General features: G+C 50.8%; 1 protein-coding gene across 3 annotated transcripts in view; it reads left to right on the forward strand.

Moving 5' to 3' along the window:
- The window catches only part of FADS2 (fatty acid desaturase 2), a 64,066-nt gene that overhangs the window by 21,055 nt on the left and 15,925 nt on the right, over nucleotides 1-27,086 (forward strand). The window contains exons 1-5 of one of the 3 annotated variants that reach the window (XM_027089821.1): nucleotides 7,698-8,265; nucleotides 17,412-17,522; nucleotides 19,045-19,242; nucleotides 19,362-19,463; nucleotides 25,625-25,750. In XM_027089821.1, the coding sequence (XP_026945622.1) occupies nucleotides 8,059-8,265; nucleotides 17,412-17,522; nucleotides 19,045-19,242; nucleotides 19,362-19,463; nucleotides 25,625-25,750 (744 nt within the window). In that variant the 5' untranslated portion in view covers nucleotides 7,698-8,058. Of the gene's footprint in view, nucleotides 1-7,697; nucleotides 8,266-17,411; nucleotides 17,523-19,044; nucleotides 19,243-19,361; nucleotides 19,464-25,624; nucleotides 25,751-27,086 lie in introns of those variants that run through there. The other 2 variants (XM_027089820.1, XM_027089822.1) reach the window with 2 other exon arrangements.

Here is a 27,086-nt window from a genome sequence, read left to right on the forward strand (position 1 = left end):
TTCTCCCATTTGTTTTCTTATTTTTTGAGTTTTGAGAGTTCTCTGTATTTTAGATAACAGTCCTGTATCAGCTATGTCTTTTGCAAATATTTTCTCCCAGTCTGTGGCTTGTGTTCTCATTCTCTTGACAGTGTCTTTCACGGAGCATAAGTTTTTAATTTTAATGAAGTCCAGCTTATCAGTTATCTCTTTCATGGGTCATGGTTTTGGTGTGGTACATAAAAAGCCATTGCCAAACTCAAGATCATCTAAATGTTCTCCCAGGTTATCTTATAGTTTTATGGTTTTGTGTCTTATGGTATATATACACGATGTAATATTATTTGTCCATAAGAAAGAAGGAAATCCTGCCATTTGTGATATGGATGGAATTTGAGGGCATTACGCTACGTGAAATAAGTCAGTCAGAGGAAGACCAATACTGTATGATCTCAATTATATGTGGAATCTAAGAAAACCAAACTCAGAAACAGAGAGTAGAATTGTGGTAGCCAGAGAGATGGAGAAGAAAGAGTGATGGTGGTCAGAGGGCACACATTTCCAGTTATAAGATGAATAAGTTCTGGGGATCTAACATACAGCAACATGGTGACTACAGTTAACCATACCGTACTGTATGTTTGAAAACTGCTAAGGGAGTAGATCTTAAAAGTTCTCACCATATATACACACAAAAAGAACTATGTGAGGTGGCAGACGTATCTTAGTCTATCTGGGCTACTATAACAGAAATGTCATAGACTGGGTAGCTTGTAAACAACAGAAATTTATTTCTTACAGCTCTGGAGGCTAGGAAGTCCAAGATCAAGGTGCTGGCAGATTGGGTGTCTGGCGAGAGGGTTCACTTCCTAGATGGCTGTCTTTTTGCTTTAACTCCGCATGGTGGAAGGGTCGAGGACTTCTTGTATAGGACACGCTTCCCATTTATGAGGGCTCCACCCTCATGACCTAATCACCTCCCAAAGGCCTCATCTCCATACATATAACATTGGGGATTAGATCTCAACAGATGAACTTGAGGGAGACACAGATATTCAGTGCACAGTATACTGTATGATTCCAATTATATGACATTCTGGAAAAGGCAAAATTATGGAGACAGTAAAAGGCCAGGGGACAGAGGGGAGGGAGGGGTGAATAGGTAGAGCATAGAGGATATTTAGGGCAGTGAAACTATCTTGTACGATACTGTTATGGCAGATACATGTGTCAAAGCCCATAGAATGTATAACACAAAGAGTAAACCCTGATGTAAACAATGGACTTTGGGTAATGATGTGTCAATATTGGTAATCAGTTGTAACAAATGTACCGCTGGTAGGGGATGTTGATAATGGGGGAGGCTGTGTGTGTGTGGACATATAGCGGGTATATGGGAACTCTCTGACCTTCCTACTCAATTTTGCCGTGAACCACAAACTACCGTAAAGAATAAATGTATTCATCATGATAATGTTGGAAAAAGAAGAACAGTTTGTTCTTTGAAGACAAAAATAAAGGTGTTTTTGTTAAAAAAAAAAAGAATAAGTGTATTAAAAAAATTAATGAAAGAGACCTTAAAAATCAAAAACCAACTGTCAGAGGTAATCCCACGCTGAGTCAAAATGCGAGGTGGTGTCTGAAAGTATCCACTTTCTAAATCTGGGATATGAGCAAGTTATGTGAACGCTCCAGGGCTTTATTTTCTGCTTGAAAATAAAGAGTTGGGCAAGATCAGCGGTTCTCGTGCTTTTGAATTTTTCATGAAGAAGTAAATTAAATATGGAAATGAGTGTAGAGTTGTCCACTTTTCATTTTGTGAAATAAACATATTTTCAAAACTCCACCATCTACTGTTACCATTTCATTATTGAAAAACATTTTAGTACAGAAAATTAGGACAGAATTTTTTAAAAGGTAGTCACTTTAATTGAATACCCTTAGTTTTATGAAACACTCTACATTTTCCTTTATTTTTCTAGTTTTTCAACTAACTGCTGAAAACTCTATGCTGTCTGGAACCAGTTTGTGGACCAGTACTTGGAATGACTAAATGACGTCTTCCAAACCTAATATTCTGAGGCTTGATGCACAAGTAGGTTGGTGTGGCAGAAATGTCCAAAGTGCTGGACCTAAGCAAACAGTGAACAGTAACCGTCAGGGCCCAAGTCCCTGATATATATGCTGAGCATATTATTGCTAATGCTTAAAACAACCCCATGGGGTAGGTATCATTGATGCAAAAAACTGAGGCTTCGAAAGACAGAGTAAACTGTCAGAGTCCAGCTATAGCAGTTGCAGCACCAGGACACATACCCAAGCTGGTCTTGACTCCAAAGCCCATATCGTTTCTGCCTTCAGATTCTGGTTTTCTGCCTAGCATGCTCTCTTCTTCTGGTAGCAACATTCTCCTCCTCTGAAAGTGGCTCCTTTCCGTGGTGCTCCAAGGACAATGGTGCTTCAAGGACAAGGACAAGCCTGTCTGAAGAACTTTCACCATTACACCCCCTACTGGACTCTTAATCGGCCTCCCCATAATGTTGCTCTGCTTACAAAATCCCTGAGCCCACCTGCGCAACGCCCACCTGGGCAAAAGGGCCTGTCCCAAATAAGGAAAGGCATAAGGCCTGTCCCACTCCCACCCTTACGAAGGAAGGTATATGTGCCTCGACCAATCAGTAACCAAATTTTTTTTTTTTGCGGTACGCAGGCCTCTCACTGTTGCGGCCTCTCCCGTTGCGGAGCACAGGCTCCGGACGTGCAGGCTCAGCAGCATGTGGGATCCTCCCGGACCGGGGCACGAACCCGTGTCCCCTGCATCGGCAGGCGGACTCCCAACCACTGCGCCATCAGGGAAGCCCTTGGATGAGCCTTCTTGTCCCCCATCTCACCAGCCTCTTCCCCAACCTGCTGCTCTCCAACCCCCACCTCTCTACCCGCAAGCAGACTTTCCCTCCCCTCCCCACACTCGGTCACGAGCAGCCCAACGCTCTGAATCGAGTCCCAACATGGTTCCCCTACGAGAGGTCGCTAATGGAGACCAAGGTACTATCAGGGTTCATGTCCCCTTCCCCATGTCTGATCTCTCATATTCAAGGGAAACTGGGCCCCTTAGCCAGGACCCCTCCACCTTCATCAGGGAATTCCAGGCCCTAACTATAGCCTTTGATTTAACCTGGCCAGATATTCCTGTGTCCTAACTACCTGCTGCATCACGAAGACAAGGCCGGGATCGGGGCCTTGGCTCAGGCCTGGGCAGGTGAGGCACACGCCCGAGATCCTAATGAGAACCGAGCTGGGGAAGAGACAGTCCCACGGGCAGGCCCAGGATGGAGATACCAGGCAAATGAAAATGGGCCAGCAGGAGGGCTCACTAGGAGAAACTTCATGACTACATATCTACTGAAGGTATGAAAAGGCCAGTCATCAAACAGGACAACTATGAGAAACTCGGAGAAGTTACCCAGGAACCCTTGGAGAAGGCGGCCCTTTTTCAGGCTCGATTGGCAGAGGCTATGAGGAAATACACCAGCCTAGACCCTGAGACTCCTGAAGTTCAGGCTGTTCACTTTATAAGCCAGGCATCGCCAAGCATAAGACAGAAATTATGGAAACTAGAGCCAGGGCCACAGACCCCATTTTCCATCCCATTGACGGGGCTTTAAGGTCTTCACGAATAGGGAGGAGGCTTCTAGGAATAGACGAGAAAGAGAGGAGGAAAAATTAACACGACCTGCTCAATATACGGCTCTTGTCATTACTCAGTCCCTCCCACAGCACGAACTCAAGGCAGCCCATCTCCCGTCGCAGAAACCACAGCTGACCTGCGACCCGTGCGGTCAGCGGGGGCGCACAGTGAAGAACGGCCGCACCCCACCACCCGACACCCCGTGCCCTTACTGTCATCAAAAGGGCTACTGGAAGAGGAGTTGTCCCTGCCGCCCTCAAGCTGGTAGGCCAACACCACAACCACCCAACACCTGGGGTATCTCGGGTCCCAGCCCCCTGGCTGAGGTCAAGGCCAATGGCCCCTGTTGGTGGTAGTTGACTACCAGGAGTGAGAACGGGATTACGCTCAAGATCTGGGGCTCCTGGATGCGGATGACTGAAGGTGCCCAAGCCTCAGTCTACAGGCCCCTATGTTCCCCAGAAGACCGGAGGAGCCCCAGGTAACCCTGGATGGGGCAGGGGCTACTATAACCTTTCGAAGTGACACAGCGGCTACTTATTCGGCCCCGACCTCCTTCTCTGGTCCCACTCGCTCTTCCTCGATCCTCCTAACAGGGATGGGAACAGGCTTAGCCGGACTCTTAAACCCTATTTTCATCCCTACAGCTCTCTCTTGAACTTACACAACAGACTGCCAACCTCGCAGCTCAAATTAACATGCTACAAGACAAATAATTTCTCTGCAGGAGTAGTTTTACAAAATAAAAGAGCTCTGGACCTCCTAAAGGCTTATCAGGGAGGGACTTGTGCAACATTAAAGGAGGATTGCTGTTTTTTGGTCAACCATCCAGGCAAGGTGCAGCCCAATCTCTGGGCCATGTATTTTTAACCTTCTTGTTAAGTTTGTCTCTTCCAGAATACAACAAATAAACCTCCAAATGGTGATACAACAAGAATACCAGACAGGGCTTTGCTGGTGGCCCAGTGGTTAAGAATCTGCCTGCCAATGCAGGGGACTCGTGTTCAATCCCTGGTCCGGGAAGATCCCACATGCCATGGAGCAACTAAGCCTGTGCACCACAACTACTGAGCCTGCGCTCTACAGCCCGCGAGCCACAACTACTGGGCCCATGTGCCACACCTACTGAAGCCCGCGTGCCTAGAGCCCGTGCTCTGCGACAAGAGAAGCCACCACAATGAGAAGCCCGCACACAGCAATGAAGACTCAATGCAGCCAAAAATAAATAAATAAATAAATTAAAAAGAAAAAAAGAATACTGGACAGTCAACACTCGTACCCTTGAACAAGCCAACATCTCTTTCCATGGGGCCCACACTCCTCCCTAGATGCACCCTGACAGAGAGCAGGCGAGGGATCCCAGGGCCCCACGACGCCCTCACTCAGCAGGAAGCGGCCAGAGAGAGTTCATCGCCCCTTCTCCTCCCAAAAGGGCTTCCTGAATGCCTGAGAGGGAATTAGGCAGTTAGGTAGATATGAGTAGGGTATTCAATAAGGCCAAGGAATTGGCCCTACACATAAAGAGAAGGGGGAGTGTGGTGCTCCAAGGACAATGGTGCTTCAAGGACAAAGGATGACCCTGCCTGAAAAAGTTACTGGACTCTTAATCGCCCTCCCCACCATGTTGAGATGGTTTTGAAATCCCTGCGCCCACCTGGGTGATGCCCACCTGGGCAATGGGACCTGTCCCAAATAAGGAAGGAAAGGCATATGCCCTGTCCTACTCCCACTGTACAGAAGGAAGGTAGGCGTGCCTCGATCAATCAGTAAATGAAATTTTCACCTTGGACCATTCCTTTGTTTTCTGGCTATAAACACTGATCAATAACACATGTGCGGGCTCGACTCTCCCAGACTACTAGGAATTCGGGCCACTGTTCTGGCAGCGACCCTTTCCTCTAATAAATTCTATCTTCTTTACGTTCTGCTTTATGTCTGGAAATTCTTCTCCAAGCTGCGCTCATACCTTGACACTTTCCCCACTCCAGCATGTGGACTCTTTGAGATTAATCTCCAGGCCATAGTTGACTCATCCAGGCGTGGGTACTTGATCCAAGAAGGGCGTGCCAGTCAGAGTTCTTCCTTCTGTGTCTGAGTTTATACCTCGAGAGATTAGTAGGCCTACCTTCCAACGCAGCCAGCCGTAAGACCTAAGACTCAGTAGTTTTCAGCTGTCTCTCCACCAGACCCTCGTTTGCAAGGAGAGAGAAAGAGGTGACATCAAGGAGGAACAGAGGAGGGAGAGACCTGGCAGCCTTCAAGTTCCTGCATCTGCTGGTTCCTGAGCCCCTCCATCCCCACCTTCCTGTGTTCAGATTGTCCCACCTTTCCTTGAACTTATTGATTTTTAAAAATAAATTTATTTATTTATTTATAGTTTTGGCTGCGTCGGGTCTTCGTAGCTGTGAGCAGGCTTTCTCTAGTTGTGGCGAGTGGGCGCTACTCTTTGTTGCGGTGCGCGGTCTTCTCATCGTGGTGTCTTCTCCTGTTGCGGAGCATGGGCTCTAGGCACGCAGGCTTCAGTAGTTGGGGCAAGTGGGCTCGATAGTTGTGGCTCGTGGGCTGTAGAGTGCAGGCTCGGTAGTTGTGCTGCACGGGCTTAGTTGCTCTGCCACATATGGGATCCTCCCGGACCAAGGCTCGAACCCGTGTCCCCTGCATTGGCAGGTGGATTCTTAACCACTGCGCCACCAGGGAAGTCCCTCCTTGAGTTTAGCGAGACAACAAACTCCTCCTTTTTTCTGAGCCAATTTGCGTTTTGTCCCGTGCAACCAGTGAGGCTTCCATGCCATTCTTCCTCCCTGGGAAGTGTGGAGCCCAACCTCAAGGACACCCTACATCGAGGACACAGGACAAAAACTCAGGAATTAACGGAGCCCCCATAGCAACTGTTGCCATGCGCGCTCCTAATCTAAACCAGACAGCCCCCCTCCCCCATTCCATATTAGGCAAAAATAATCGCCATGTAGTAACCTTGTAGCATCCTGACCAATCACCTAATGCCATCCTGCCAGCAGGAATTTTCTTTGTCTTGAGGCTATAAAAGTTGGCTACTAGCCCACAAAGGGGGTCGGCTCGCCCCGGTCTATCAGGAAGTCGCCCGCGGTATTTGCAGCGCCCCTAACTCTGCTCTTTGTTCTCAATAAACTCACTCTTTTCTAAAATACTTCGTGTCTCGAAATTCTTCTTCCAGCCCGCGCACGGACCACAACACTTTTGATACCCCCATTTTTATTTCTTGTTATTTATAACATCACTGAACAATTAATCCTATGAGGTCCTGTATTGTTTCCATGGTACCTCTCCCAAATCGGCTGTGAGATTCCTGAGTTCAGGGAAAGAACCAAGTCCTGGAGTCCCCACTCCCATGCCCCCCCCCACCCCCACCCCCGCTTCCCTCCACCATGGCGCCTAACACAGGAAAGTACATCAGAGGTTCCACAATTCTTTTCTAAGATCCACTGATTACAGGCCTTGGGCCAGCCGGAGGCCGGCTTCTTCCCCCAGGGAGGCTGCAGAAGGGCGCCAATGTGGACAGCACGGACAATGTGGATATACCGGAGTCCGGATTCCAGCGGGTTAGGGGAGGGCGTCACCTAACCAGGCCAGTCCCAGAGTGGAACTCGCCAGCCCGGCGGCTCGGCGCCGCCTGCGCGCCCGCCAGCCGGGCCCTGGGCCGGTCCCCACCGCAGAGCGCGCGGAGCGGCTGGGTCCTCTACGTGCCGGCATCAGGTGCAAACCCGCGAGCGCGGGCCGTGGGTGTGCGCGCAAGCGCCCGGAAAGCGCGGAACTCAGCCGCCGCCCCAGCTCGCCCGCCAAGCTACCCTGGGATATCCTTGGGTCCCCCCCTCCAACCCCCCAGCTCGAGCGGGGGAGGGAGGAGTTCGGACACGTAACCGACCTCCAGGCCCCTCTCGACTCCGCGTGGGGGGGCAGGCGGGGGAGCCGGGGACCGCTGTTCCAGCCCGCTGGCCTTCGAAAGATCCTCCTGGGCCAATGGCAGGCGGGGCGACGCGCCCGGATTGGTGCAGGCGCTCTGCTGATCACTGTGGAAACCCAGGCGGAGGGGAACGCGGGAGGATGCGAAGCCCCGGACGGGGGGAGCCAGCGGGGCGGGAAGAGGAGGCTTCGAGGCCCTGAGCTACCGAGGAGTTTTTACAGGAGGCAAAAGTCCACTGCGGGCCGGCGGGCGGAGGGAGGGGCGGAAGGAGGGGACCGCTTGGGGGCACTGGGAAGCCTGGAGGGAAGGCAAGGATACTCCGGAGCGAAGGCGAGGCGGCTGGGGGAGGGGGCGCGGTGGGGGGAGGAGTAGGAGAAGACAAAAGCCGAAAGCGAGGAGGCCCCGGGCCGCACACACCGCAGTGCGCGGGGCAACCCTGTCGGCAGGCAGCATGGGGAAAGGGGGGAACCAGGGCGAGGGGGCCACCGAGCGCGAGGCGCCGATGCCTGCCTTCCGCTGGGAGGAGATTCAGAAGCACAACCTGCGCACGGACCAGTGGCTCGTCATCGACCGCAAGGTCTACAACATCACCGAATGGTCACACCGGCACCCGGGGGGCCACCGGGTCATCGGGCACTACGCAGGGGAAGATGCTACGGTAAGGGTCTGGGGCCTCTCCCGCCACCTTTCTCTGCTGCAGGAGGGAATCAGGAGTCATGGGTCCCAGGGCGCCAAACAAGACCTCCAGCGCTGAGTGGAGCTTGGGGCGTCCTGGAGGGAAGGAAAGAGTCTACTGCGCTCATCCCCCGCCCCGAATCCTCGTCCTCTGGGACAGCTGGGCCAACGTGCTGTGGGGGTCGGATTTTGGAGCCCAAGAGGCATATTCGAGCGGTGGAGAACCATGCAGGATCTACCGCGCGCACTGGGATCCTTGCGTCCGTTCCTTCCTCAGAGTTCAGCCGGAGCCTGGGACTCCCCAGAGAGGGCGCCGGGGCCCTGGAGCCTTGACGCCCCCAGCGTGGAAGATGGCCGCCCCTGGGCCCCGCGGAGAGGAGCGGGAGAGGAGCCAGGTGTGGGACTCCGCGCGCGTCCCCCACTCGCCAGCCAGACTAGGGGGCGGGGAAGGAAAGCTCGTCCCCGGCCAGGGCTCGCTCCTGCTGGAATTCCAGTCTCAGAAGGTCCGCAATGGCTGCCGCGGAGACACCCCCTGGTAGCTCCTGTTCCCACGCTCTCAGAGACTACCAGGACCCCCGCCCCCCCCCACCCCGGCAAGGGCCGGCCTTCTTGGGGGCCCCGGGTGGGAATTGGTGGAAAGAAAAAGGGCTGGAGTTTGCAAAGCCCAGGTGGAGAGGGGCCTTGAGACGGGACGATTTAGCAGCACTAGGCTAGCTTGGCAACAGGTCCAGCTGCATTCGAGGTTACTCTGGGACTTCAACTCAGTGGTCCTCTGTTCCCAAATCCGGCCAGGAGTGCCCTCCCTCATCTTGCCCTCGGAAAGGTAGTGGGACTCTGGGATCTTCCTGGAGCCGGGGCTGTCCATCTTACCCTCACCTTTGCGCACCAAACCTGCAGCTCTGCGATGACACAGCACCCCACCACGCCCCCTACCCCCCAGCCCCAAATCCTTGCTTATTCTTCGGGTGCAGCTGGATCTGCTCCCCCCATCCCCACCCCATGGACTCGAAGAACAGAGGCCGGGAGGGAAGGAAGGGGCCACTCTTGGTGGCAGTGAGCTGGAAGCAGAGCAGGTCTGGTGGCATGGAGAATTTGGGAAGGGTGACTAGGGAGAGATCAGCTTGACATAGCTCATTCCACCTGGAGGTCTGGCATGCTGACCTGTTTGGGCTTTTGCTGGGCAAGCTGTATGGGGCCGTCAGTTGGTGGAACTCTAGATCTCCCTACCTCTTCTATCTAATTGGGACAGACAGAGTCAAGTGTTGGGGGGCAGAGCAGGCAGCTATAGTGTAAGCTGTTGCTTGGCTCGCTGCTTTGGCGAGCAGAGGGTCAGCAACAGCGCCTACAGCTTTGGGCCCGATCCCGTTTTACCTGCTTGTGAACTCGCCTTGAGCCCTTGGGGCTGGGATACCGATTGTAACTTAGGTGGGTATAAGATTTTCAAGCACCATCACTATATTATCTCACTGGGACCTTCCCACAGCCCTGTGAGGAGGTGGGGTAAGAGTGATTCCCAAGTAAAGACCTGACTCCTGGTTTGAGATCTTTCATAGGTGAATTCTGAAGGTTCCTGTCCTGGTTGAGCCTTCACCGAAATGTTTCCTAGAAGGAAAAGTCAAATCCAGTGGATTGGTCTGTTTATTCCGTAGTGTGAAATAAATATACTTTCTTTTGCGGCAAGGCATTTCCTAAACTAAGCACTAGATAAATGCAATGGAGTTTTACTGTTACCGAGTCTAACCTCATATGGCTCATCGCACGACGGGCCAATAAGCGAGAGACGAGTTGCTGGGGCAAAGGAATAACGACTTTATTCGGAAAGCCAGCAAACTGGGAAGATGGTGGGCTCATGCCCAAGGAGCCATCTTGCCTGACTTAGAATTCAGGCTCCTTTTATACTAAAAGGGGAGGGTGTCAAATGAAACATTTCCTGGTTCCCGTCAGCCTCTGGAGGGGATGTATGTGTTCATTTCTTCCTCCCTGTAGTCATAGGGGGGCCTGGTCAGGATGTTTCCTGTGAGCTCAACAAAGGTATTGTAGCTTAATGTTCACTACCTGAGAAGCAGGGTTCCCAGAGATAGGCCATTATGTATAATTTAAGCTTATAGACAACATCCCTTTAGTGATTAACTTGTAATAGAATGCAAAAGGTTCTTCTGTATTACATTATCAGATGAGTGAGCGGTAAGAGTGAGGATTATGTAACAGCTAGAATGTAAAGTAAACAAAGAGGAATTTGGAGGAAAATTTTTAAAATCCATGCCAGCTCTATTTGGTGTAGCAAGATATGAAGACAATCCCTATGCCCAGAGCTTACTGCCTTCCGAGATAAAACTTTGGGGCATGAAATGCACTAATCTAGTTGAATAATGGTGGACGGAGCAACTGGATATTTTCTCTCTCTCTCTCCCTCTCCCTCCCTCTCCCTCTTTCTCTATTTTCTGGGACCAGGTTGGAAAAAGGCCACAGGAAGTGTGGGGTCTCTGGGCAGGGGACTTGAGAGGGGCAGGAACAGGCTAGGCATGGAGAGACTCTGTCTCTTTATTTTTGGGCTGTTGAGCAGGTGGTTTCGCCCTCGGGGCATGGACTTCTTCAGATCTGGGGGAGTGAGTATTTATGGTCCTGTGAAGTGTGGGAAGGACTGATCTGCAGATAGAGGTTAGATTCCAGGGAGCACTTGAATGCACTGTTACGAGCCAATCCTGATGCAGTGGTATCCTCACCAGAGGCTGACAGTCAAGGAAGCCCGATAATCTGGGGCCTCCATAGGGGATTTTCCTGTTACTGAAGAAGAGAAGACCTCAGAAGTCAGGACGGCCTCCTCCCTAGAAGGGTGGCTTAGTGAGGGGTAAGGCCAATCGTCATGTGGTCCTTCTCTCTGCAAGAATAAAAAATGAAGCTAAATTTTTACAGCTCACAAAGCACATTGTACGGATCACCTCATTTAGTGCTGCGATCAGCCCTGTAGGGAGGAGCTCCCTTGGGTTTAAACACCTTGCTGTCTTCGCAGCACTCAGACCTCAACTCAGGATCTACCAACACAGAGACCTCCCAGCCCCCCTTCCCTTCCCTCCTCCTCTCCTCCTTCCTTCCTATTTACACCTTGGGTTTCTTCCCCTCTGTTCCTCCAGCACTTCCCTGGTCTTTGCCTTGCTGTGGGCAAAGGGAGCCCTCGCCTGGGTCCCAGGGGTGTCTCTCCTCTTTCAGGGCAGAACTTTTTTTTCTGTTTTTCAATTGAAGTATAGTTAATTTACAATGTTGTGTTAGTTTCAAGTGTATAGCAAAGCGATTCAGTTATATACAGAGTTATAAAAGTTAAAAAAGTTCCCCAGAACTTTTCATCTCTAACAAAGACTCATCACACATTTATTCCAGTGTCTCTGTGGTTCCGAGCTGGCCCTGGGCACAAAGATGAATAACTCACAGGTAGTGAGTGCATCTGCTGGATTTGCTTCTCTCCTTTCAAACTGGGACTTGAATCTGGACCCTCTGCCTCTAGGCACCAGCTTCCCCACCTCTGCCCCCCTCGTCTCGGTGACTTTTTTTGCCCTGTCTGCGTCAGTCGCCCCTTGGAACCCAGGGAGGGCGAGAAGAGATCAGGATTCATTCCATCTTTGAACTTGCTCCGATGCCGTTCTTGGGAAATGCAATGGAGTTTTACTGTTGAAAATGGAATGAATCTCTGGCCTCCTTAGGGCAGGAGGGTCAAGGTATTGAGAGGCAGAGGACCTGGGTTCGAGTCCCAGCTTTAGGAATTCTAGGCAAGGCACTTAACCCTGAACTTCACTTTCCAGGTCTAGGAGATGGGAAGGTTATTATCAGGCTCAAATTGGCTGTAGATGAGATCATTCTCTCTGCAGGTGTGAGGGGACATTACCCTGGAACCCTTAGCCTCCTGAGCACTTGTGTGCATGTTCCCAGCACGCACAGTAGGGGGTTCAGTAAACAGGAAAAGAACAAGGGTGAAGCAGAGGAACCTTGGTGACCTCCTTTTCGCCAAAGGTAAAAGGCGTTTACCTGAAATCCCTCCTGTGGTTGTGCCTGGAGGGCAGCCCCACCCCCTCAGCTAGATCTTGGTAGGAGCAGTCGACTCCTTGCAGCCCCCAGAAGACCCCATACCGAGCCCAGCATCCCTGGTATCTTTGGCATCTTATCGAGGTGTGTTTCCTTTGCTGTAATCCCTTCATGCCCAGGCTGCCTGTGCATGGCATCAGCAGGGACGCTCTCGCCAAGGGTCCTTTGGCCACAGAGCACTACCCCGCCCCCCACCCCCCCACCCCCCCCATCGCTTCTTTCCCTTGGAGGGGACATCCTGCCCACATCTCTCCGCCATGGAAAGGAAGCTAGCATCCCTATTTCCAGCTGAGAACGTAGGGTCCCTCCTCTGCTTCTCCCTCCCTAACCCCGTGCTCCACAGTCTTGGTTCCCAGGGCTGCTGCCGGCAGCATTGTCTGCCCTGAGTTTGCTTCTCCTTCGCTTCCCCAGTCCCTGGCCGTGTGCCCAGATGTGAGAAGCTGGATTAGAGATTCGCCTTGCTCTGCAGAGAAGGTGGACACAGCCAGAAACGAGACGTGACGCCTGATGCTCAGTGCAGGAGGAGCTGTGAGTTCTGTTCAGCGCCTGGGAGCCAGGCAGGGAGGCTGTCTTCATGCAGAAGGGGCTGGCATGGGAGCCGGGCGATGGCAGAAGCAGGAACTGGTGAAGGTCTTGCATTTGAGAATTTGGGTGTTCTGTCCCTCCATCCTCAGCCTGACCTCCCCAGCACCCAACAGGCACACCTACCCTCCTGGGGGTGGATCTGCCCCCGCTGGAACTGTTGGCCACTCCCTCCCCTTTACTTGTGTCCCCGGTCTTCTTCCTGGAATGTCTTTGCCTCCAATCTCCCTGTCGGACGAGGATAGAGCCTGCTTCCAATTCTTGTTCCAAAGTCAACGTTTGGATTGGCCGTGTCCTGCCTTGTGCCAGCCAGACACTTTAACTTTTGGGAACCCGCTACAAGTTTGTGAGGCACATCTGTGACACTTGCAAGGGGGAGACACAAAAAGTGATCAACTCTCAGGAGGAGGAAGCTCATTTTGATCGAGGCCTTTGTATGAACAGCAGAAAAGTCTAGAGTTAGGCGGACCTGGAGTGTGACCCGTGGGCAAGTAGCTTAACCTCCGTCAGCCTCCTTTCTCACCTCTAAAATAGGACCCGCCTCACAGAGTTTGGTAAAGATTCTTGGGTTACGTACACAAAGCCCATAGCTCAGTGGCTGACCTGTGTAATCTCAGCCACTGAGCAGGTGAAGATGTTGCAGAAGCACAAGCCGGGTTGTGCAAAATGACCGAAGAGTGGAAAATTTCCTGGGCTGAGAGGGTGCACAGCTGTGGGGTCTTGTGAGCCTCTCTTAGGCATCATTGTTGGCACTGGGGTTATTGCAACAAACGAGACAGGCTTGGCCCTTTAGTGGAGCTTATATTCTAGTTGCGGAAACAGGCAATAAAGAAGTGAGCATATAATAGAGCTTGTGGTTTTGATAACTGTTAAAACAGGGTGATGTCCCAGAAAGCGTGAGGCTGGAGGGTGGCTCTTTCAGATAGGGCGGTAGGTTGGGACGAGCCAGCCCCGGGACGCTGAGGGAGCAGGGCGCCAGGCAGAAGGAAGAGCCAGAGGCCCCGGTGTAGAAACCAGCTTGGTGGGTTCAAGCGTGGTTTCCACCAGGTCTGCTCAGAAAGCTGCTGGATCTAACATGGATAATGAGATAATTGAACAGCGCTCGACTTTCTAAACCTGCGTGAGGCTTGTGGGGTTGCGGTCCCTGGATCGAGTGAACCTGGATTTGACCCTGACTCTGCCACTTGGGTGTCAGCTTCCTGGGCTCCAGTGCTTTCAACTGTAAAGTGGGGCTTTGAGGCATCAGGGAGGTAACAGAGACAACTTTCCTGGCTCCCCACCTGGCACGTGACCCTTCCTCTCCCTTGGCCTCAGGGAGATGACGCCACCCAAGAGCTCTCTGGAACTGACCCAGGGATGGCCTCAGTCAGGACAGGAGTCTGCTCCACCAGGTTCCTCAGCCCAGGCAGAGGCTTGGAGGTGAGACCTGGACCTGGTGGGGGGCAGCGGGTGCCGGAGGAGAGGTGATGCGCTTGCAGGCTGTCTGTCTCCCTGTGAAGAGTAGAGATTGTTTCGTTATTTATTATCAGCCGTCGTTCCTCAGGAAACTGCCTTACCAAGAACGTCCCCCTTCGTTTCTCAAAAGCCGTGGTGTCTTGTGAGGTGGGCCAAGGAAAGGGCCTTTTACGGCTCTGACTTTGGAAGGCAGCTGTGCTCACTGCCCTACCACCAATGCCTGAGCCCTGACTTTGGAAGCTCCTGGTAGGCCCTTTCCCAGGGCCTTTAAACACTGGAGCTGGGAGGGTCCTCCCTTGCAGAGGAGACGGAGGCTGGGGGGCTGGGTGGCAGCTGGCCCAGCGTGGACCACAGGCTCCTCGCTGCCTGCTCAGGACCCCTGGGATAGCAGCCCGTCTCTCCTCTGAAGATACACTTGCTCTGATCCTCTGCTACCATCCCTTTCTGTTCAGTGAGGCGGGTGCAGACATTTTTAAAAGACTCTGGGCCCAGTTTTCCTCTGCACAAAGCGTTGCTTTGTGAGTCTGTTCTAGACACAAACAGAACAAAGACCAGGCAAAAGGCTTGGTGCCAGGGCAATTGTGAGATACTTTGGCAGGGGGGTGGGGTGGGGGGAGGGGAGGCTGAGCACATTTAAAAAAATAAATTTATTTACTTTATTTTATTTTTGGCTGCCTTGGGTCTTCGTTGCTGCCCACGGGCTTCCTCTAGTTGCGGCGAGTGGGGCCTATTCTTTGTTGCGGTGCGCGGGCTTCTCATTGCGGTGGCTTCTCTTGTTGCAGAGCATGGGCTCTAGGCACGTGGACTTCAGTAGTTGTGGCGTGCGGGCTCAGTAGTTGTGGCTCGTGGGCTCTAGAGCGCAGGCTCAGTAGGTGTGGCCCACGGGCTTAGTTGCTCCGCGGCATGTGGGATCTTCCCGGACTAGGGCTCGAACCTGTGTCCCCTGCATTAGCAGGCGGATTCTTAACCACTGCGCCACCAGGGAAGCCCTGAGCACATTTTCATGAGTTGTCAGCATCTTCCTTCCTCTTTTTTAAAAAAATTTTGAAATTTTCCAAACATACAGAAACGTTGAAAGAATCGAACACCTGTATATCCTCAACCAAGATTCACTAATCCCAACGTTTTGCCACATTTATATTCCTCTTTATGCATATATGCACTGTCTTTCGCCAAATCATATGAAAATAAATTGCATCATTATGCCACCTCACCATCTTCTCCTAAGAATAGGGACATTCTCTAACATAATCACAATACCTTAGTTACATTTAAGAAAATTAATAGTGATTCTTTTTTTTAACTTATTTATTTTGAAATTTTATTTACTTATTTATTTTTGGCTGCGTTGGGTCTTCCTTGCTGTGCGTGGGCTTTCTCCAGTTGCGGCGAGCGGGGGCTACTCTTCGTTGCGGTGTACGGGCTTCTCACTGCGGGACTTCGGCAGTTGTGGCTCGCGGGCTCTAGAGCACAGGCTCAGTAGTTGTGGCGCACGGGCTTAGTTGCTGCGTGGCATATGGGGTCTTCCTGGACCAGGGCTCGAACCGTGTCCCCTGCATTGGCAGGCAGATTCTTAACCACTGCGCCACCAGGGAAGTCCCAATAGTGATTCTTTAATATGATCAGATATCCTGTCCATATCCAAAATCTCTCATTCAATACCAAAATGTCTTGGGTAACTGCTGGGTTTCCCGCCCTCCAATGGGAACCTTTCAAATCAAACACTGCAGTTTTTATAACCTTTTGTTATATATTTTTCTGTCTCTTTTAATCTAGGACCCCTCCCCCAACACACACACACACACACACACACACACACACACACGCACCCTCACTTCTTTTTCCCCACTACATTGATTTTTCTGATTGCTTCTCGTGGTATCATGCAACTTGTTCCTCTCTCCTAGCAAAGTCTCAAGACTTGTTTTTAAAAAACTTTTTTAAATTGAGATATAGTTGACGTACAATATTATGTGAGTTTCACCTTGAAGCTTGGTGTGATGCTAGGTGAACATTGTTTATCACTGCGACATCATATTGTATCCCATGCGGTGGGGGGCGGGGTGGTCTATGGTCAGCACATCTCTAGTGGAGATGCTGTATTTGTTTTATCTAATTTACATAGCATGTATAGAAAAAAACTGGAAAACAAAATCCTGAAATATTAGCAATGGTGGTCACTCTCTGGGTGGTATTTATTTTCCTCTTTATTCTTCTGTACATTTTCTAAATTTGCCAAAACTATGCACATTACTTTATAATTGGAAAAAAAGATTAAAAGGCACAATCTTAATTTAAAAAAATTTTTAAAAGCAATAACAGCAATGTTAGAGAAAGTTTGGAAAAACTAAGAGAAAACAAGGCATAATGCCACCACCTTAACACATAACAGTTTAGAGTTCTACATAAAAAAGTTTTCATAATCTACACAATTATTTTCATACCTTTTCAAAGTATGAAAATGCTGCCCCCACCCCTCCAGAAATGCGTTTTACGGAATTCTGCATTTGTTTCTGGTTTAACATGAGCTGAGCACATTTTGCATGCTTGCGGTAGGCTCCAGACTTGTTCTTTCTGTTGATAGGCGTGTGCACCACGTGGTGGGTGGTGCAGTTCGCTGGAAACCGGGCAGCCCACGCCGCAGGAGCAGCTGGAGGAGAATCGGGTTCCCGGCTGTGCCCCACCCGGTGCCCGCGCCGTGTAGCTCTGCAGGGGCGCGTTTTCATGACTCGCGCAGCGGCAGGCCGCACGTCTCTGCGGTTTTGTAAACACCCATGGCGAGTTCAGCGGCCCCTCATCAGGGCACAGCCCGAAGTGACACCTCCACTGGAATTGGGCACTTAGGGACCTGCCGGAATGAGGCTGAGAGAGCATTTGGGGTCGGATGGTTGCAGCCCCGTTTGGTGTCCTGATGTCCTAGTGGGACAGAGCTTCTGCTGGCGAGCCCCGTCTTGTCTGGGGCGGAGGCACTGGCCGAGGTCGGGGTCTCCCACTCACCACCTGTCCCCTGCTCCCCAGGATGTCTTCCTGGCCTTCCATCGCAACCTTGATTTCGTGCGCAAGTTCATGAAGCCCCTGCTGATTGGCGAGCTGGCCCCTGAGGAGCCCAGCCAGGACCACAGCAAGAATGTGAGTCGGGCCTCACAAGGAAGAAGGGGAGGGTTTGTGGGGGGAGGGGGTCTCGCCCCAAGAAGGAGAGTGCAGGGCGTGGGGCAAAGGAGCCATTATGCCAGTCCAGGGGGAGCCACTGCTCATCACCTAGGGTCAGGGAGGACTCAGAGCCTCCGATGGCCCTGGTGAGCCCCCCTCCTGCTGCCAGCCTGGGCTGGCCCTCACCTTGGAGAAATTCATTCCCAGCCTCTCCACCTCTGGGGCTTCAGCGGTGCCAGGCTGGGCACAGGGTCTTTCCGTCCTGCCCAGCCCCCTGCCCTGGTATCTGGCCTTTCTTCCCCCTCCTGCCCTGCCCCTGCCTCCTAGCTTCCCTCTTTGTCCCAGTGATGCCCTCCTGTCCCCAGAGCCACCCTTGACTCTGCCTCTATGTCCCTGACCCCACATGCCCAGTGCCCACCCAGCCCTCTCCTGCCTGATAGAGTGTCCGGAACAACTGGTGCATGTCAGGTAGTGGAAAAATAAGCTTTTTTAAAAAAAAAATATTGTTGTGAGACTTCTCTGGTGGTGCAGTGGTTAAGACTCCACACACCCAATGCAGGGGGCCCGGGTTCAATCCCTGGTCGGGGAACTAGATCCCGCGTGCAGCCAAATAAATAAATAAATAATGTTTTTTTTTAAAAAAAGGAAAGAAAACATTTGCTATAAACCTTGTATTTTAAAAAATTGTTGTAAAATAGATACAACATAAAATTCACCATTTTAACTTTTTTTTTTTTTTATTTTGGCCACACTGGGCAGCTTGCGGGGATCCGAGTTTTCCAGCCAGCGATTGAACCCAGACCCTCCGCAATGAAAGTGCGGAATCCTAAGCGCTAGGCTACCAGGGAATTCCCCATTTTAACCAATTTTAAGCGCACAGCTAAGTGGCTTCGAGCACATTCACGTTGTTCTGCAGCCGTCACCACCACCCATCTCTAGAACTTTCATCACCCCAAACTGACATTCTGCCCCCATTAAACATTAACTACCCATCTGTCCCTCCCCCCAGCCCCTGGTAAACACTATTCTTTCTATTGATGAGTTTGCCTAGTCTAGGTGCCTCATATAAGAGGACTCATAAGTATTTGTCTTTTCGTGTCTGGCTTAATCTCACTCAGCTTAATGTCTTCAGGGTTCGTTCATTAGTAGCAAGTGTCAGCATTTTCTTCCTTTTGAAGGCTGTATATTCCACCGTATGTATAGACCACATTTTGTTCAGTCATTCATCCATCAGTGGAATTTGGGTTGTTTCCTCATTTTGCCTATTTTGAGTAATGCTCCCGTGTAAAATGCAAGCTTTTGAGTTAAGTCCTTTCTCTGCCACTGAACTGGCTGTGGACAAACACACAGCCCCAGGGCTGTGCCAGGCTCAGGCAGGTATGCGGTGACGGCAGCTGTTGCAGTGAACGGCGGCCGGGCTCCTGTGGAGCTTAGGTGTGTCGATCGGTCCCCTCTGGAGCAGCTGGGAGGCTGACTCCTTCCCGGTGCTCTGGCTCAACAGTCCCAGATCACTGAGGACTTCCGGGCGCTGAGGAAGACGGCTGAGGACATGAACCTCTTCAAGAGCAGCCACCTGTTCTTCCTTCTCTACCTGGCCCACATCATCGTCATGGAGAGCATCGCCTGGTTCACCATCTTTTACTTTGGCAACGGCTGGATTCCAACCGTCATTACGGCCTTCGTCCTCGCTACCTCTCAGGTGAGGCGTGACACTCTCACCTGTCACTCGAAGCCCCCGCCCCCTGACTCCCCCAGCTGGCAGAGGCCTGGTGCCTGGGTGCCAACGCTGGGAAAGCATCCGTGGCCCTCTCTCCCCAGGCCCAAGCTGGATGGCTGCAACACGATTACGGCCACCTCTCTGTTTACAAGAAGTCCACGTGGAACCACATAGCCCACAAGTTCATGATTGGTCACTTAAAGGTAAATGTCAGCCGCCCTGGGCATCTGTCCTCTCAGTTAGTGGTTGGGGTAGCACCATCTCACTTTACTCAGACCAGGTCCACCGTCAGGTCACTGTCCCGGCTGACCTGCAGGACCTGCCAACCCTCCACTTCTCTGAACTTCCAAGCCCTGTCTCCTAACCACATTAGACATGCAAAACCAGTGTCCTAGTTATAAAAACAAGCCCATGCTTCTTAGTTGATTATATTTGTTCCTTACCTAAGGACTTACTAATAAATTCCTTTCAGTTTGGGGCCAGTAGATAAGCAGTCTCTGTCTCTTTTAAAATTCCTTTATTGAAGTAGAATTGTTTTACAATGTTGTGTTCATTTCTGGTGTACAACAAAGTGATTCAGTTATACGTATATATACATTCTTATATATACATTCTTTTTCATATTCTTTTCCATTATGGGTATTGAATATAGTTCCCTGTGCTACACAGTAGGACTTTGTTGTTTATTCATTCTATACAGAATGGTTTGCATCTGAAGAAACAGTCTCTCTTGATAAATCGGTTTGCTTCCCTCCATCAGGGAATGTTTGCTATCTGATACATTGTGTTTTGCTGTTTTCTCCCCCTTGGATGCCAGGAAACACGAAGCAAAACATGAAACAGCAACTGTCCCTAATCTTCGTCCTCCTTGTATGTATCCTTCCCTCCCACTACCTGTCATTTACACTTTTATCTTTAAGCGTTCTGTTATAGATGAGTCCTTTATCAGAAGCCACCTCCAGTACGTTTTGGAAGTATATGGGGCCATGAAAAGGGAATATTGTCTCATATAAGTCTTTTTAGATAAGGGAAATCAAACAGTGTACTGATCAGCTGAGCCAAAGGGCAAGAGTTGTTTCAAACTCAGAAGGGAAGGTAGTTCTCTCACCACCCTCCAGATCAGGAGGCAGACCTGCAGTAGCCTTCTAGCTCGGCAAGTTTGTAAAAAGGCGAGCTCGACTTGCCAGCGACCTTGTGCTGCTGTGATAGGCGTTATCTCCTTGGTTTCGGGAGTAAGTCCTTGCCACTTCTCACCTGGAAACAGATCTCATCCCCCACCCCAGCCCTGCCTCTACATCATTCAGCTGCTTCCTAAGAAAAGCTGTGTCCTAAAGACCCCCATGCCTCCCCACCCTGGCTTCGGAAGAGCTCCGTGTCCGGGTTAATCGTCTCTCCCTGCGACCTGACCCCATCCAGCTCCTGGCTTGCCGGCTGCGGATCTGGCTGGGCGTGAACTACCATTGAACTAGTAACCAGTTCCTCAGCAGACAGTTTGCCTGGACCTGAGCCTGGAGCTGTCTGAGAACCTGGTTTCTTTCCAGAATTTCAGGGGTGAAGGTTGCACATAGTTGAGTACTTTGTTTCATTTTATATTCTTTTCTGTTGGAGAAAACCCTCCTGGGTACTGAAAGTAACATTTCACTCCGGACCCATGTTATCCCCACACACTTAACAAAGATGGACTGTGTCCTGTTTTCAGACTCTGGGCGGGAGGGCCTTTCCCGCCTGATGTCTCTCGGTCCTTGAAGGGCCCTGGGGCACAGCTCTTGGATCAGACGGAAGATGCAGTCAGGATGGAAGACTGGCCTCCATGTAGAACGTTGACTTGTAAACTCTGGGGTGACAGGGTACTCAGGCTGGGAGGCTACAGGAGGTCAGGGACCTGGGTTCTGCGGATGGCTTCCCAGCCCTCTGCGAGCTGTGTCCTTCGTGCTGTGTCCAGGCCAGTGGTGTGGCTGGGCAGGGGTGCCCCAGAGCGAGGAGCATCACAGCTTTTGTGGAATCGCTCTGGCACCCAGTGGCCACACGGCTGCAGACAAGCCTTGTCGGTCCAGCTGTTCTGTCCCTTTCTGGGACAGAAAGGAGCTGGCTGCAGGGAGGTCCTCAGGTGCCCTGCCAATTTGGATGTCTTAGCTCAAGACAGTGAGGGCACTGAACAGGGTGCTGCAAGCTTCGAGATGTTGGGACCCGCTTCTTACTGTCAGCCTGCGCTGCTGTAGGGTTCCACGGGTGAGCCCTCCACCTCCCAGCTCCCCCTTTTCCTCAGCCCATGTCACTTCCGCTGGACATTTCTTCCCAAGGGTGATCTTGTACAGAGACAGTGCTGAGAGGTCGAATCTCTGTTTGGCACTGCACTGAGGATAAAATGCAAACCACCAGGCCTGGCGCCATCTAGGCTCTACATCTGGAGATGGAAATCTTCGGAACCCACAGCCTTTTCACAACCTTATCTGGGGCCACCAGGGCCAGAACTAGGATGAGGCAAGTGAGCACACAAGTGTGTCCCAGGGGCACAGAATTTAAGGGGACACCAAAACGAGTCAGGAATTGAGATAAGTAACATTTTAATGCAATATTTAAAGAAAAAAAAAGCAAAATTAATGCAAAACAATCCACAATGAACAAAATACCAACATTTCAAATAAAGCTCAGGACTGTTGAGCCATATTGGAATCTGAAGCTAAAGCACAACTTGTAGCTTACATACATGTTTGCATGTATTCGTGTTTTTCTTTTTTTGATGGTAGATTTTTTTTTTTAAATATAAATTTATTTATTTATTTTTGGCTGCGTTGGGTCTTCGTTGCTCCGCATGGGCTTTCTCTAGCTGTGGCGAGCGGGGGCTACTCTTCGTTGCCGTGCACGGGCTTCTCACTGCGGTGGCTTCTCTTGTTGCAGAGCACGGGCTCTAGGCGCGCGAGCTTCAGTAGTTGTGGCACGTGGGCTCAGTGGTTGTGGCTCGGGGACTCTAGAGCGCAGGCTCAGTTGTTGTGGCACACGGGCTTAGTTGCTCCGCGGCACGTGGGATCTTCCGGGACCAGGGATCGAACCCGTGTTCCCTGCATTGGCAGAAAGATTCTCAACCACCATGCCACCAGGGAAATCCTGATGGTTGATTTTTTTTTCCCAGAGCATTAAAATAGTTGAAAACTACTTAAAAATTGGAAAGGTGGTATATTAAAAATCCTAATATGAAGTTTAAATTGATTGTTTATACTGAAACCGAATTTATTGTTATTTTACAGTTTAAGTTAATTAAAAATTATTTAAGGGACTTCCCCAGTGGCACAGTGGTTAAGAATCCAACTGCCAGTGCAGGGAACACGGGTTTGAGCCCTGGTCCGGGAAGATCCCACATGCCGCGGAGCAACTAGGCCCGTGAGCCACAACTACTAAGCCCCTGTGCCGCAACTACTGAGCCCATGTGCCGCAACTACTGAAGCCCACGCACCTAGAGCCTGTGTTCCACAAGAGAAGCCACCGCAATGAGAAGCCTGCGTACCGCAACGAAGAGTAGCCCCCGCTCGCCACAACTAGAGAAAGCCCGCACACAGCAACGAAGACCCAACGCAGCCAAAAAATAAATTAGTTAATTTTTTAAAAAAGAAAAAAAGTTTTTTTTTAATTATTTAAGAGTCTTTCCTGGTGGTCCAGTGGTTAAGACTCCGCACTCCCAACGCAGGGGGCCCGGCTTCGATCCCTGGTCAGGGAACGAGATCCCACCTGCCGCAACTAAGACCCAGCGCAGCCAAATAAATAAATATATATTTTTTAAAAATTATTTAAGACTGTCAGTTGGTTGAGAGAAATTGTCAAACTTGGCGGTTCTCTCAATTGAAAATGGGATGGGCAAAAGCATAGATTTTTAGAAATATTGTTGATGAGTTTGCCTCAGGGTCTGCTATGGCTCTGCCCAGCACTGCTGGCCCAACTGAGGGGGCCTTCTTTTGGCTTCTGGAACATTCCACGCTCCCCTTCCCCCAAGGCCTTCACCTAGGCTCTTCCCTCTGTCAGAAAAGGGACCCTCACTCTGGCCGGCCTGCTCCTGCCCAGCCTGCTGCCCAAGGGCAGGTCTTCTGAGTGGCCTCCCGAAACTTTTCCAGCTCCGTCAGCCCACCCCAGTGTGGAGTGATGCCCTACTCTCCCTTGCTCGACAAGGGCTTGCCTCCTTCCCCACTTCATCCCCAGGGCAGGCAACATCGGCACCATGTTCCGAGAGCACAGCACTGAGTCACTGTTCCAGGGCAGGCGGGGCTTCCCAGTGCCCAGGAAGGATACGTAGGGTTGAGCCTAGTGAAGAAGGATGGAGAAGAATCACAGCAGAGAATAGCACCATCGAAAAATGTTTTGTCGTTACAGCCGATGCCAAGTTCGGGGATGGCCCCACCTTGCCTCCTCTCATCCCCGTGGTGCTCATAGCCTGTCTTTCCTCCAGTTACTCAACAGACATCTCTTGGTTGGTGTATTGTAAACATCGTGTGTACACGCCTTGCCCCTTGATTTCTTTGTGCCAGGGACTCCCTTGAGCTCTTCCCAGGAATTTGGTTCCTTTTGTCTAGAAAGGCCAATGTGTCATCTGATTTCTTAATCCTCTAAGCTCTCATTCGCTGACTTTTTTTTTTGCCCTGTTGGGTTTTGAGGCCCTCCTGCTTACAGGGGCCTGAGGTCACTGCAAAGGCCACAGCTGCTCAGAGCTGTTCCCGCCCTTGTCCGTTAGGGTCCAGAGACTATGTTTGTATCAAAACGTCTTCCAAGTAAAATATTTGTTTTCGCAGTTAGGCCTTTTTATAGATGGCCAGACCCTTGGCCAAAGCATTGATTGATCCAGCAACAGTGAAGTCCTCATGCTGAAGAGTCAGAGGAGTCTTGTTTCCTTCTTTGCGTCACTGGGTGACTTTGCAGAGGGACGTGCCTTCAGAATGTGCCCAGAGCTGGAGCTGGTGAGACAGAAATTTGTGGCCTTGAAAGAAATACTCATGCAATGCTTCTTGTCTGCTAGAATTGTAATTTTATTATTATTATTGGCCGTGTCGCACAGCTTGCGGGATCTTAGTTCCCCGACCAGGGATTGAACCCAGGCCCTTGGTAGTGAAAGCTCAGAGTCCTAACCGCTGGACTGCCAGGGAAGTCCCTAGACCGTTAGAACCAGGAAGCTCTGTTGGTGACTGCTTATGAAGCTCCGCCAGCCTTCTGGGCGTGGTGTGACTCAGCTGTCACCTCTCAGTGCAGCGGCATGTCTGGCTGCTGGGCTGTCTCTTGGCCATCTGAGAGCAGAGATCGCTTGTGTTCATTTTTTTTTTTTTTTAAAGCTTTCTTGATTTAATTCACATGCTATACAATTTGCGCATTTGAAGTGTACAAACCAGGGAATTCCTGGCAGTCCGACGTTTAAAACTCTGCACTTCCACTGCAGGGGGCGTGGGTTCCATCTCCGGTCAGGGAACTGAGATCCCACATGCTGCGAGGCAAGGCAAAAATAAAGTGTACAAACCGAATGTGTGCAACCACCATCACAATCAGTTTTGGAACATCTTGATCCCCCCCAAAAGAAACCCCACACCACTTAGCCATCACCTCCCAACCGCCTCATCCCAGCCCTAGCGCTAGGTAACCACTCATCTTTCTGTCTGTGGGTTTCCCTGTGCTGGACATTTCGTATCAATGGAATCCTTTGTGTCTGGCTTCTATCACTTAGCATCGTGTTTTCCAGGTTCACCCACGTTGTAGCACGTGTCAGTATTTCACACTTTTTTATGGCCGAACGTATTCCACTGTACAGATCTGCCATATTGTATTTATCCATTCATCCGTTGATGGGCCTTTGGGTTGTTTCCGCTTTTTGGTTATTTTAAATAATGCTGCTGGAACGTTTGTGTACAAGTCTTTGCGTGGCTCTGTTTTCATTTCTTTTGGGTACACACGTAGGGGCAGAGTGCTGGGTCATATGGTAGGGACCGCTTCTTACTGTTCCCAAAACAGAAGGGTTCCCCTCTGCGCAACACACGCCAACAGGAGGCCAGCAGAGGATGAGGGAGGTGGAGCCTCACGCCCGGTGTTGGCAGAGAGCTGAGACTCCACCGCACGTGCTGAAGCACGTGCCTCTCCGTCCATCCCCAGCGCCGTCTTATGATCAGGGAAATAGGCCTGGAGGGGGGGAGTGACCTGGCTCCATACGGAAGCACTCTGGACTCGGCACCGGCAGGGCTGCATTCTGACTCTCAGGGGCCCGAGGCCCCGTGTATAATGGAGAAGTCAGCCCTGAGTATTGGACCTGCTGGGAACTGGTCCTGAGCTGGGCCTGTCGTGGATCCCCTTCCTGCGCACCGAGGACTGCACTGCTCACCCCCTATTCCTCCCCCGACAGGGTGCTTCTGCCAACTGGTGGAACCATCGCCACTTCCAGCACCACGCCAAGCCCAACATCTTCCACAAGGACCCGGATGTGAACATGCTGCATGTGTTTGTCCTGGGTAAATGGCAGCCCATTGAGGTACGATGAAGGGGACCAAGTGGCCATGGGGGGTGTTTGGCCTGCGCAGGGATCAGGGGAGGAATCCCGTAGGGTGGAGAGTGTCTGATGTTTACACGAAAACCTTTCCTGGACACCCTGAATTATTCAAGCTGAAATGTCTGTGGGATGGCGTCCTGTGTAAATAATGGATACAGATCCTTATCAGAGTGGTCGATGCCTCCCCACCTCCCGTGGGCCGGGGAAGAGCATTTCCTGGCTTGTTCCTTCCAGTTTAGCAGGAAGGCACAATTCCAGAGCTCAAGCTTGGTCCCCGAAGACCAGCCCCAGGAAACCTTACTTGGAGGGTCACAGTCCCCGATGCTGGGAGGGACCTCAACGGGGTCTGGTCCCACCTGCTTCACCACAGATGCCAAGCGACGCTTGGCAGGAGGAGGGTGTGTGTTCAGGGTCACATCATTTTTTGGCCAGTCTAGGATGAGGCCCCAGATCTGACAGCTAGGCCATTTCCTTCCACTCCATCACACTGCCTTGTTTTTACATTAGTTTTTTAAAATTATTATTATTATAAATATAGAACATACCTGTTACAAGCATTTAAATAACAACAGAAATAGACCAAACTAAGAAGTGAGTCTCCTATTATCTCTACCATCCCCCCTTTGCCTCTAGTGTCATGCCCCTGAGGGTGACCACTGTGGACAACATACTACAAAATCCTTCCAGACGTTTTCTATGTGTGTAGACACACACACATATCTTTTTTTAAAAACAAAAATTAAAACTTAAACAATTTTTCTGCAACTTGCTGCCTCACCAAACGTACACTTCCTTGCTGGAGTCAGAAGTGTATGGACCTCCACCTGGGGTGTCCAAGTGCTCTGTCGTATTTCTATACCATAATGTAACCCACACTATTTTATGACAGGAAAAATTGGTGTTGCTAAGTCTTTGAATAAAGGCCCCCCCACCAATGCCTTTAAAGAATGTAAAGACTGTCCTCATTTAACATTCTGTGAAAAGTAGAGCCTCTATGTGACAGCCTCTAAAAAAATCTACATATGCTTTACTTTTCAGAAATACATTGATGATGTAAACTAAAGTTTAGAAGATCCTTGTTGCTTTTATGTACATCTTAAGTGTGACGCGCAGAGTAGGGGCCCGATAAGCGTTTGCCACGAGAGGCATGTTTACCCTCAGTAAGGAGCAGTGTCTTTAGTTGGTCGTATTCCCAGTAGTGTTGGCCTCCAAGGATTGGAACAGGGAGAGAAGAGAGCCTGTCCCCTCAATCCTGGTTGGTACCCCCCTCTCCTGTTTCATATCTATCTGACAGAATATCTGAGCAGAAACGTGGGTT

The sequence above is a fragment of the Aethalodelphis obliquidens genome, unplaced genomic scaffold (assembly GCF_003676395.1).
Source record: "Aethalodelphis obliquidens isolate GAN/ISIS:26980383/991018 unplaced genomic scaffold, ASM367639v1 scaffold69, whole genome shotgun sequence".
NCBI classification, from domain to species: Eukaryota; Metazoa; Chordata; class Mammalia; order Artiodactyla; family Delphinidae; genus Aethalodelphis; species Aethalodelphis obliquidens.